This window comes from Acartia tonsa, chromosome 3 (assembly GCF_053477335.1).
Source record: "Acartia tonsa isolate MP-2025a chromosome 3, ASM5347733v1, whole genome shotgun sequence".
NCBI classification, from domain to species: Eukaryota; Metazoa; Arthropoda; class Copepoda; order Calanoida; family Acartiidae; genus Acartia; species Acartia tonsa.
The window spans coordinates 23088419-23101725 of record NC_137262.1 but is presented as its reverse complement, the minus strand read 5'-3'; the positions used below and the strand labels follow the sequence as shown (position 1 = coordinate 23101725).

General features: G+C 31.7%; 2 protein-coding genes and 1 long non-coding RNA gene across 3 annotated transcripts in view; 1 reads left to right on the top strand and 2 right to left on the bottom strand.

The window, feature by feature from the left end:
- Window positions 1–13307, top strand: part of LOC145315159 (protein XRP2-like) — a 49104-nt gene that overhangs the window by 10291 nt on the left and 25506 nt on the right. Inside the window, exons 12-16 of the mRNA XM_080155199.1 lie at window positions 611–662; window positions 1078–1141; window positions 4964–5050; window positions 5532–5574; window positions 6234–6295. Of these exons, the coding sequence (XP_080011325.1) occupies window positions 611–662; window positions 1078–1141; window positions 4964–5050; window positions 5532–5574; window positions 6234–6295 (308 nt within the window). The remainder of the gene's footprint in view (window positions 1–610; window positions 663–1077; window positions 1142–4963; window positions 5051–5531; window positions 5575–6233; window positions 6296–13307) is intronic.
- Window positions 7923–10119, bottom strand: LOC145315158 (uncharacterized). Its single transcript, XM_080155198.1, has 2 exons — window positions 9083–10119; window positions 7923–8719 (listed from the first exon to the last, which is right to left on the bottom strand). The coding sequence occupies exons 1-2, from the start codon at window positions 9147–9149 to the stop codon at window positions 8472–8474; spliced, it is 315 nt and encodes a 104-aa protein (XP_080011324.1). The 5' UTR covers window positions 9150–10119; the 3' UTR covers window positions 7923–8471.
- LOC145315157 (uncharacterized) lies at window positions 10231–12297 on the bottom strand. Its single transcript, XR_013877964.1, has 3 exons — window positions 11983–12297; window positions 11368–11478; window positions 10231–11174 (listed from the first exon to the last, which is right to left on the bottom strand). It is a non-coding gene; the product is annotated as an uncharacterized LOC145315157 (long non-coding RNA).

Here is a 13307-nt window from a genome sequence, read left to right as displayed (position 1 = left end):
TCATAGATTTAAATTATTGGTTAAAAAGTTTTATCACTGCTAGTTCAAACTAACCAATAAAAATTACCCAAAGTTTGAGAGCACATTTTAATAAACTTTTGGTTTAAAAATTATTAACATTTATTTTTCCCTCTTCTCTTTCTGACAATATGCTACAATTAATTGGGCCAAGGCGCTGCCCCAATCTAAATTGATATAACGCTATTCCGGAACTAAATTATTGAACACGGAAGATTATATCAGTCAAAATAACAATCTAAGAGAATTTTACCTAAATACGAGCAACTATAAATTCTAGGTGACATCCCTGAACCCAAAGCCTTCATGTTAAAAGCAAGAGCGTGTTGAAAAGACAGCCTTTGAAAAGTTTTTCTTCTAATCCTTTAAAAGAAAATGTATCATAATGAATTCATTTATTGAAAAAACATTTTGTTTAGTGAGTGATTTGGTTTAATAAGTATATAAAAGTCGGTCATTGCCTTATGAAATTATTCTAAAAAACGATTAATTCTATGACTCAAAAGTTTTACATATAGCCAAAAAATACTTTTTCACTACATTATTTTTAAAATATTTTTGATAAAAAATTTTTTTAAAAATATTATTTTAGGTTTTGCATACATCCAGCGAGCAAGTTGATTCGGTGATTCCTTTAACTACAGGTAAATATAGACATGAAAATTTGTTCGATCGAATCAAACTTTTCATATTTTAAGATGTATGGATTATTTTATAGAAAAACTAGTGGCTACGCCTCTAGGGGCACTGCACTGGTAGGAGAAGGAAAAGTCGACCTCATCCTATTTTAAATTTGAGTTTCAAAAGAGTTATAAAAAAAAACTTTTTGTGGGAGAGGGGGGTGAAGACACCATCTCGAAAAATAGTTTAAAACCTTCCCAGGACCTATAAAAAGCTTCACTGTAAAGGAGAACAATATCGGTTCAGCGGTTAGCGAGATCCTTCGAGACAGACAAAAAAACGCTTACTACTTTATATAATAGGATATTAATAATTGTTATGTTAATTCTTTAAAAAAACTTATTCACCTAAAGATTTAGATTTTGTAAATAATTTTAGGCCCCTCAAAATCAAATGACAATTCATCAGAAGCTTCTTTAGTCGCAATATTCTACAATGAAAAGTAAGTAATCTATTGTGAACTAACGGCTACGCCCCTAAGGCCATCCAATCCAATGGGACTTGAGGGAAGGGGGAAGGAAATCAATTATAGAGTAGCTCGACTACTAGGAATATATAAATACTATATTTTGTAAAAACATTTGAAATGCCTTTTCCATCATTTATTAACTAAATAGTATCTTTCAATCTGTTTATTTAATAAATCATAGTGTAAATAATCCATCCATCTATTTTAAATTTATACATTTATCAATGCATCCATTAATCTATCCATTTATTTTGCAAAGTATCCTCTAAAGTGAACTAATCAGGCCAAACCTATTTGTTTCTACAAATTTTTGCTCTCTGATAATGTCCTCTTAACTTAATGAAGAGGTACACTTTGTCTAATTTCTATTCCCAAATATTGTTATATAAATATTGTTATATAAATATTGTTATATTAATTGCTTGAGAAAATAGTCACAAATCATCAACACCGTAACAGAGCTTCCTTGAAAAATGAACTCATGTAAACTCATTTATTAGGATAGACCTACACTCCAACCTCTCCCCCACCCTAACAAATGTCTATGTACGAACCTAACCCAACCTTGCCAGGCAAAAAGTTTTGTAATGGATATTCCCTTCAGTGCAGTGGTTGACTGACCAATCTAAAACTAGAATTTTTTGCGTAAAGCAAAGATTTATATCTTGTACTACCTTGACCCAATACATTACCAGGGAATTGAAATCAGAAACATGGATAGCGTACCAAGAATAAAAATAAGTTCCTCTACTTTTTTCGACAAACAATTCACGAGAGGGGAGTAAAGTAATGTAATGAGACTAAAATGTGTGGAATTCAAGGTTATTGTAAGTGATGGTTAGAAACTAAACAATCAAGTATGTAATGCATATATAAAAGTAACCGAATATCTGTCTGTACCAATGGGAGCTAACCACTGAACCGATATTATTATCCTGGAAAGGTTAATAACTATATTTGAGGAGGGTATTACCAAACTCCAAGAGAAAATGACAGCCTCATCCTAAAAATCGAAAATACATCTCTTTTCTATTACCTAATGTAGTAAGGCTTTTTTCCATCAAATTTAAATTTGACACCTCTCTACCGTACGATCAATAAACAATTATAACATGACTAAATTAAAGATAAGAGCTATCCGTTCCAGATGAACTACAGATGAAAACTTATCCAAATTAGGTGTAAATATATAAAATAACTATAGAGTAGCTGCACATCTACTAAAATTTGACTGAAATGGTGAAAAATTGAGAGCAATGTAATCTTAATCCCTTTCCCTGAATAAAAGTTAAACATAGATAGAATAACCTATCAACATAATATTTACGAAAAAGAGACCTTTTTCAGAAAAGAAATGAGGGAGAAAAATAAGGGTAATTCGGTGCTGTCCATAATTGCCTATAGAGCACTAAACACCCCCCTTCCAAAATTATTTATCAAAATTTCATGGCTGACTCTGCTGGGAGCTCTAACCCATTGGGCTTCCCAGTACCCAATAAAACCTAATAATTATAGAGGTGCTACGCTTTGGAAATTGTATACAGAAACCTCTGTACAAAGTTTTATATTGATGTGACGGTTCTAACAAGCTCTTATTATGGACGAACAGATGGACTATCACTATATGTAGATTGGATTTGCTATTACCAAAGAAAAATACAGGAAAACTACGTAAAAAATAGGATTTCGTGCTTTGTTCGTCCCTTTTTTTCGTGAGTTGAATAAAATTCAATAGAATAAGCTTATAACAAAGTTTTAAAATTATATTGAATACCTATGTTAATACCGCAAAAGGCTAAATGATATTGCATTGTTCAGGCCTACACATAGGAAGACAAATGAAAAGTTGTATGATATATAGGGTGGGTGATGAATTATTACTATTTATTATACATACACTAAGCCACTATACTTGTCTTTATATTATTAAATATAGTCTCTTACGTTTCAGCAAAAAAAAAAAAAAAATATCGAAATTTTCTTTCTTTCTTATGGCATTTCAGGTTGGAATCTTTATGTAACATAGCAGCCTTCTGTTAGCTGTATTTCTCTCTTATTAGAATAAAAAAATCTCAAAATTTTAAGCAAAATAAATTTTATGGACGTAAAACTTTTAAACAATATTCAAATTACACATTGTATTTGTATAAAAATAACAAAAAAGATGGATATATTAAAGGAATACTTTTACATGGAACTTCTCGTCTGAATATGACAAAATACATACATACTTATTATCTTAACTATTTCATATTTTATTATTATTTACAAATACATATTCTTTTTTTCTTACCTATACAAAAAATTTTTAATGAAAACAAGTCACAAAAATAGCAAATATACAAGTGGGTTTATGCTGTTTTAATAACGTGCATTTCTGATGATGTTTGTGCAGAAAGTTCAATAGTGTATTGTCATATTTTTTATTTAAATTTAAATTTAATATTTTTTGCTTTTCAATTTTATATTTTAACAAATTCAAACAATACCTTAGAATATCAAATAAACTAAAATGTTAATATTATCAAATGCTTTGATAAAGTCATATTATAAGCTACAAAAGAGAAATTAATTTTTTAAAAAGCATTCTATTTTATTAAATTATGTTTTGTTTCTTATCAATGCAGGTTTGAATTATTCTACAAAGGGTGTTTTAAAAAAAGAGAAAACTGCTTTGTCTTCTGACCTGTTTACTTACGTATGTGAATATGATAAGGGAAAAATGAGACTAACTTAATCAACTATCAGTATAAACTAGACTATATTATAAATACATCAATTTAATAGACACACATATATACTATACAGTTGGAGATCTAAAGAGAATGTCAACAGCATGGCAAAAATTTGGGGGAAAATTTTAGACAATTGCATTTTTCTGCCAATCGATCAAAAATAAATTTGATTGCTCAACTAGCATTGCAAGCAGCAGTGAACTCAACTAAATTATATTAAAACTAAAATTGAAAGATAGGGTGGTAGACTTACACCCACCAACCTCAAATGCTCCTGTTGGCCTCTAGGATCGTAGCCGCTAGTCTCTCCTAAATGTTCACAGATTTTTTTATTTAATTAGTTTGTAACATCATATCTATAAACATTAAACAGAAATATCGGTTTATTTTCATATTAGAAAATATTGGGGTTTAATACTAGATTTATTGCTATTAACATGGTTTCAAGCTCCTCATTAAAATCATGTAAGATCACCAACTATTTCTAGAAGGAAAATGTGTAATTCTAGACTAATTCAACTAGAAAGCGAACATAGGCAGAATAATATAATAATTGATAATAATAGTTTTGCGGCCTTTTTCTTACTTAACCCTATTCATGATAAAGAAAAAATAGATAACATTGGTTAATTTACCCTTGAATTTCCAGTCCTTAAGCTTTTAGCAACTTAACCTAGAGGTTTTTTTCTGATGTCTCTAATAAACAACTTAACAAACAAGCACAACATTTTTTTGATGGAAGACATTATAATTTACTTTTTTCGAATAAATTAAATTTTCCTTGCAGACTCAGGGCCCACATCTGGGACGTCCAAGCTTTTAATTTTAAAGGGGGGTATGATGAGAGGTTTCAAAGGTATTAGGAGCACACTCTAATTTATTTTTAAATTTGAGGGGGTAAACACCCTTTACCTCAACACGTCCATAGCCCACATAAATAAAGTTAAATATATTAAACATTTCATACATTTATCATAATATTAAACTTTTTACCAAGGCTTGGTATTCACGAGCCCTGCTTTTTTTACATGAAAAACATAAACAAAGTATTTTATTTAAGGCAAAGTGAGTTGGGACGAGAATGTATGAAGAAAATGGAAACAGTACCTGGTGTTAATTTAGTTAGAACAGCTTTATTAAAAGTCAGGTAAGTTCTGCACCAGGGCTCACCAACCTTAAAGAGCTGTCATTTTATAGTTAGCCGAGGACGAATAGGAAGCCAATCTTGCAAAAATGTTTCCAAAACATTAAAGAATCACAACCGCAGCCAAACACACGGGCCGGCTTCAAACCTTATAAGGTACTAGCGGCTACGCCCCTAGCATCTAGGTGCTCTCTATTCGAGGGATAAAGAAGGGCAGAAAAAAAAAACTTAAAACCATACCCAGACTTATTTATAAAAATAAAATAGCCTAAAACCATCTCAGGGCCCATACGAAGCTTTCCTCTAAAAGAGAACCATATCGGTTCAGTGGTTAGCGAGATCCTTCGCTACAAACAAAAAAGCTTAGTACTTTATATTATAGGATATGTTATAGATCAAAATATGATGCAAAGAAATAAAATTCAAATAATATTTTTTTAAATTTTGATTGAAATGAAAAATTTATATATAATTATATTTCTAGGAAAGCAGATTCAGAAAGACATTTTCCTGATTGGAAAGATAAGGTATTTATTTTCGCGTATTTTCTTAACTCGTTTGTTCTCAGAAAAGTGTTGGGTTCGAGTCTTGTAGAATCAGTAATATGCAAAGGACGATACAATATAAGTTTTTAGTAGCTCAGTCCGTCAGCGTCAGTCTATAACGCTATGGGGGAAATGTGATTTTTGTCGGCTGATATTCAAGATAGAAAGCTGTAATTCCTTTTGATCTGTGCGCTTTCATCTGGCTACTTTATGGTCATAATTTAGATAATCATTTTCCTTACAATTATTAATTGTATAGATTTATTCACGTTAAAAAAATTTAATTTCCGTTGTGTGATAAATAAGGACATATTATCAGTGTAATAATAACAACAAGGAAAAATTTGTCCGTAAACGGTGCAGCATTGATAATCTGACAACATTGTATTTTAAACAGACAGAAAGGTGGCATATATTAAAACTAGTAATAACTATAAGAAAACGTAAATCTACTTTAAACTGAGTAGTTTTGAGTGCGTGTTTGTGTATACTTTAGTCAAATGAAGGATAATTGAGAGAGAAACTGCACAGTGACGGATGAGCTGATTTACCAACTAACTTACTAACTTAATGCTAAGATGCCAAAAATAACAAGAATACCAATGTACCAGTGCAACATAGCTTAATTATGTATATTTTAGGTTGAAACAGGAGCTGTACTTTGTCTACAGCTTGGTGGTATCGGAGCTCAAACAGTTGCAAGGTATCATATCATCATTTTCCGGGCTAAAAATAAAAAGACTTTTTAATCTACATATATTAGTTTGGGGGAGGAGTAACTTTTCTTTATCTTTACCTATCCTCACATAAATGTAAATAGCAATACAATGGATTTAAAGCATTAAAGAGCATCTGAGATTTTGTTGAGATCCTAATTCAGCCGTTTTAGAGATATAACTAGGCAAACTGCAATAAACTTACACAAATGCAAAATATGCAATTGGGTATATTTGTAATTAGCAAAATATCAAAACATTACCTTGAAAACTATTTATAATTTGTATCAGAAAACTTAAAATGTTGACCTATCTCTGAGGTAGATATAACCTTTTGAGACAAAGGTACTCATATGGATCTATATGTGATTTTATTTTTATTTTTACAATAAATAAGCGTACTTTCTTTTTGCATCAACAAATGATTGTAAACGATAAATTTGGCAACATTATTTGTTTATCTTTTGCCCAGATATAATAACAAATAATAATATTAAAGAATAGATGTTTACTAAGAGAGCTATACCTCTGCGCAAAACTCGACGACCCTTTTGCAAGCAGACAAACAGACATTGACGTTATTAGTTTCAAAATAGATTAAATAATCTGCTCTATAAGGAAACTAAATATCAATAAAATTGTCGTTTTAGTGCATTTTTCATTTCATTCATATATTTTTGTTACCAATTTGACGAATTAAATTTCTAAAAACCTGCTTTTTAGCAGGGATACTTTTTAGAGATAATAATTTAGGCATTTGAAATATACACCACAACATCATTATTTAGGGTCATTGCAAAAATGATAATCTGTCCATTTTCCTTTTATTCTATTGTAACAAATATTTATTTTTCTATTAATGTTAATGATTCCTACAAAGCCGGTATAAACCAGTGTATTTTAAAGGTATTGTACCAAAGACTTATTTGCTTTGGGTAATTAATATGTAAATAACATCTAATATTGTACATACATACACAAAAGAAGGTCAAATTATTATACATAGAAATCTTTTCTTTGTATTCATATAAATAGTAGGATGAAAAGTACACTTCAAATAAATTTGGATAATGATAGTTATTATTTGCAAAAAATTATTTTGATTTCCTATTTTCATCCCAGGACGGAATTAATACCATAAAAAAACCTAGTTTTTACCACTTTTATGGTAAAATTTTACCAGCCTATACGATTTAAAAGGTGGTAAAATTTTACCGTAACCGTGGTAAAAACACTTTTTGTGGTATAGCGAGACGCTTTTTACCATCGATTTTTACCACAATTATCGGTAAAATTTTACCAGATTTCCGGTAAAATATTACCATTTTAGGACGCAAATTTATACCAGATTTTGACCAATTTTTACCACTTTTTTGGTAAAATTTACCGCAAATTTCTGTAAGATTTTACCGAAAAAGTGGTAAAACTGTTCAACACCTGGTAATATTTTTGCCCTAAATTGGTAAAATTTTACCAGAAATAGGGTAAATATGGTAAAAATTTACCAAAAATTGTGGTAAAAACGGGTGGTAAAAATCACGAGAAAGTGGTAAAAAACGACCTTAATTATAGAAAAACATCGCTTGTACACAAATCGCAAAAATAAAAAAAAAATTGTTTTCATTATTATCTTTATTGATTGAAACACTTAAACATATTTTTTTACATAATGATTTACATAGGTACGATAGCGCGATACTATATAGGTATATATTCACAGAAATTTTCTTAATTAGTCTATAATTCTAGACGTGGTTTAAATGACCAAATATTACATAGTTTTATTCAGATAATATAACTGCATGTTTAATCGGTTTAAGCTGAGAAATTAACACAAATATACATAGGTTTTAAGCTGAGATCTGGATTCTAATTGTACTTTATACTAGAACATTTTTATACACAAGAAAAATATATTACGAAGTTACTTTCCATTATAAAATTTTCAAAAATTTGCTATATAGGAATAGCGGTTTCAAATATAATATTATATGAATATTCTCATCGTCAGAACAAAACTGTCAAAACTGTCATATAGATTAATGTACGTACAAATTAAAGGTGGTTAAACATATTTTTGACTCAAGATATCTTGATATATATCACTTTTTTATCACAAATAGTTTATATATGATCTGACTGGAAGGACTATTATACATCAGCTTACTTTTGTCCTTCTTTTCTTTCCTTTTGCCTCTTGTGAAAGAAGACGCGGCAGTCTGCACACAAATAGGTGCATTCGATGAGTCTTGTGTTCGTTGGCAGCTCGCTTCGGGGACTGCGTCCATGGGCGCAGGTCTTGATTTTCCCCGGTGTTGCAGTTCTTTTGCGCCTACTCAGTTTTGATGCTGGCGGGATTGTAGGAGGGGGTGGTTCAAACATCTCCTGCTCATCATCTGACACTCGATACACTGAAATTAAAATATTTTTTAAAATTATTTTTTTGTACAAAAAAATAGTTCAATTTTACAATAGTTTTTTTTTCTAGCCTAACCTAACCTAGTGTATTAATAGAAAGAGTAATATTTCTAGTTTTAGCCTAACCTAGCCTAGCCTAGCCTAGCCTAGCCTAGCCTAGCCTAGCCTAGCCTAGCCTAGCCTAGCCTAGCCTAGCCTAGCCTAACCTAACCTAACCTAACCTAACCTAACCTAACCTAACCTAACCTAACCTAGTGTAATAATACAATGTATTACGGCATTTTCTTAGTGCCTAGTACAGAAATGTTTCACTATATGCTTTGGGCACAGTCGCTAGTATAAATATTGTACTATACCTGGGCTTTTTGGTCCTGGATTCTTTATGTTCTCATAAATTATATCAAAATCCGGTTTGTTTTCCATCCTGAAATTAAACAATCTATACTACAAAGTAAAACGATTTTTGTTTGTATGTAGCGAAGGATCTTGCTAACCGCTGAACCGATCGGGTTCTTCTCATAGGTACCGGCAAGGGAAGGGAGTGGCAAAAGAAACTTTAAGGATATACTTCATATTAGAGGGTTTAGCGTACAGAAAAATCATTTACAACACAGTCGCCAGGATAAAGTAGTAAAAACAATTTTAAAAAAATCTTACTTTGCTGGTGTTTCCATAACAGTGATTTCCTTAACCTCGTTCTCATCCGAATTTTCTGGAGAGCCAGCTGTTTTGTTCCTGAATTAAACAATATATATATAATAATCTATTTAAATTAAGTAGTTAACTTTTTGGTTCCACATTTACCCCTTCCACCTTACCCAGCTAGAGGCGTACTTGCTAGTACTTGCTTTTAATAAATAAAGGAACACGTTGAATTTGTCTTTACAGAAAAATCATTTACAACACTGTCGCCAGGATAAAGTAGTAAAAACAATTTTAAAAAAATCTTACTTTGCTGGTGTTTCCATAACAGTGACTTCCTTAACCTCGTTCTCATCCGAATTTTCTGGAGAGCCAGCTGTTTTGTTCCTGAATTAAACAATATATATATAATAATCTATTTAAATTAAGTAGTTAACTTTTTGGTTCCACATTTACCCCTTCCACCTTACCCAGCTAGAGGCGTACTTGCTAGTACTTGCTTTTAATAAATAAAGGAACACGTTGAATTTGTCTTTACAGAAAAATCATTTACAACACTGTCGCCAGGATAAAGTAGTAAAAACAATTTTAAAAAAATCTTACTTTGCTGGTGTTTCCATAACAGTGACTTCCTTAACCTCGTTCTCATCCGAATTTTCTGGAGAGCCAGCTGTTTTGTTCCTGAATTAAACAATATATATATAATAATCTATTTAAATTAAGTAGTTAACTTTTTGGTTCCACATTTACCCCTTCCACCTTACCCAGCTAGAGGCGTACTTGCCAGTACTTGCTTTTAATAAATAAAGGAACACGTTGAATTTGTCTTTACAGAAAAATCATTTACAACACTGTCGCCAGGATAAAGTAGTAAAAACAATTTTAAAAAAATCTTACTTTGCTGGTGTTTCCATAACAGTGATTTCCTTAACCTCGTTCTCATCCGAATTTTCTGGAGAGCCAGCTGTTTTGTTCCTGAATTAAACAATATATATATAATAATCTATTTAAATTAAGTAGTTAACTTTTTGGTTCCACATTTACCCCTTCCACCTTACCCAGCTAGAGGCGTACTTGCTAGTACTCGCTTTTAATAAATAAAGGAACACGTTGAATTTGTCTTTACAGAAAAATCATTTACAACACTGTCGCCCGGATAAAGTATGAAAAAATAATATTAAAAGAAATATCTTACTTTGCTTCTCCTTCCATAACAGAGTCTTGTCCGACCTTCTGGTCATCCTTTTGTGCCGGACATTTCTCGGATTGCTCCCTGAATTAAGCAATCATATTATAATTAAATAGTAAACTTTTTATGGTCCACATTTACCACTCCCACCTTACCCCTAGAGGCATACTTGCTAGTTTTGTAATATATAAAGGTGAATTTGTCTGTACCGAAAAATCATTTACAACACAGTCGCCCGGATAAAGTATGAAAAAAGAATATTAAAAGAAACTAGTGGCTACGCCCCTAGAAACCTCTAGGGGCACTTAAGGTTGGAAGGGGAAAAATCAACATCTTCCCATTTTAAATTTGAGTTTCAGAAGAGTAAAAATATTTTTTGGGGGAGGGGGTGAAGACACCCTGCACAAAAATAGTTTAAAACCTTTCCAGGACCTATAAGAAGCTTCACTTTAAAGGAGAACAATATCGGTTTAGCGGTTAGCGAGATCCTTCGGGACAGACAAAAAACGCTTACTACTTTATATAATAGGATATCTTACTTTGCTTCTCCTTCCATAACAGAGGCTTGTCCGACCTTCTGGTCATCCTTTTGTGCCGGACATCTCTTGGATTGCTCCCTGAATTAAGCAATCATATTATAATTAAATAGTAAACTTTTTTTTGGTCCACATTTACCCCTCCCACCTTACCCCTAGAGGCATACTTGCTAGTTTTGTAATATATAAAGGTGAATTTGTCTGTACCGAAAAATCATTTACAACACAGTCGCCCGGATTAAATACAAAAAAAGAAGTGAAAAAAATTTCTTACTTTGTTTGTGTTTCCAAACAAGCGATCTCCTCTTCCAAAGAAGCAATTTTTTGCTTTGCTGCCCCAAGGTCTTGTTTTATTTTCTGCATTGTCTCCCATCCATCGTCGTCCCTGAAAAATAAAAAAAAATAATACTAAAGTAACAGGATGTCCGTGTTTATGTACCGAAGGATCTCGATAACCACTGAACAGATCGGGTTCTTCTCATAGGTACCGGCAAGGGAAGGGAGTGGCAAAAGAAACTTTAAGAGATATACTTCATATTAGAGGGTTTAGCGTAGCTGCTAATTTGAAATATCAGGGGTGTATATCCTATATGGGATCCCCTGTTCAGGTGGTGGGGGGAAAATAACTAAAATATGTGTGGTAGGACCAAAAATTTTAGTTCTTTCAATATTTCTCCATTTCCGTCCCTACTTGGTGAGATAAAAATAGGTGGGAAAAAAATACAAAATTTTGTACCACGGGAACAAAATAAATCTTGTGCGTAATGTACACCCCTGAATGAAACTATAATTATTCGCCATAACAATAATGTTTATCCTACTCTTTTCAATCCGGCTACTACCACCTTCCGAACAGAAATAGAATGGTAACAAAAATAAATAAACTTACGTAGTGCAATCCAAAGTTAGGTTCAAATCTTCTGTATCAGACGATTTAGGAGGGCTATCAGGCAGGTCAGCCAGCTTAGCAGGCAGCTCAGGCTCAGACACACTCATTTCGTTCTTCTCTTTTTCGCTATCACTGAAATATATAAATATATATTATATATCCCAGGTAATCGGACCTTTGCCCAAAGAAGTAATTACCAAAAAATATGTAATATGTATTTATGTAATTATGTTGTGATGGATTGTCGAATCCGATTCGATGAATGGTTACCAAAATATAGCTAGGGACGGACGGACGGACAGACAGACAGACAGACATCATTCTACTTTGTTTTATACATATTAAAATATTACTCACCCACTTGTGGTTTCCGGCTTCTGTTCTTCGTGCTGTTCGTCTCTCTCTAAGTCGGCTGCTGCGGCTGACATGTCGGACATTCTATATTAAATTTGAAAAGAAACAAATTATCACTGGTAATTAAATTTTCATGAATAAATGTCCAAAAAACTGACGTAGGGAATTTTAATATAATAGGGTCCAGCAAGATCACATATTGGTATATCTTATATTGTAAACAAGTATATAGACAAATTTCATTTACAAAAAGTTAATACAAATTTGAAACGTTCTCTTTTTTAATTACAGCACATAAACCTTACGGATTTTACCATGGAAATCTACCACCCTATTAATTAAAACATTCCCTACGATAACTGTCATATATATAATATTTATATACAAAATTAAACAAATATATAAAATTAACAAAAGCTAGTTGTGAATACTTTTTTTCCTTAGTTTAGGGGGTAAACTACAACTGCTATATACTGAATTACAAAAAATGCGACAGATTATACAACAAAAAATTTTCAGTTTAAGCTCTTAACTTTAAGCTCATTAAACTTAATTGGTGGAAAGGGGTAGTTTCACAAAATGCATTTGAACTTAATTTTGTGAATTGCATATTTTTCTTTGTTAAGATGGTAAAAGTACGTGGTAGAAAATTTAACTTTCTTCAAATTTATGCCATATAAATAGAGTTTAAACACATTTAAACAGGTTCAAATATACGGTTCACTAAATTAACTTCAAATGCATTTTGGGAAACTACTCCTTTCTAGATATTATAAAAAAAAGTTGAAGATGAAACTTATGAAATAAAAAAAAAATTACATATAAATATATATATACGTAAAGTCCTGGAATTATTGGGATTGACTGGGACCTATCAGGTCTTCGTCTTGTTCTTCGTCTTGTTCTTCGTCTTGTTCTTCGTCTTGTACTTCGTTTTCAGACGAAAGTTCCGACGAATAATACTTGTCTCC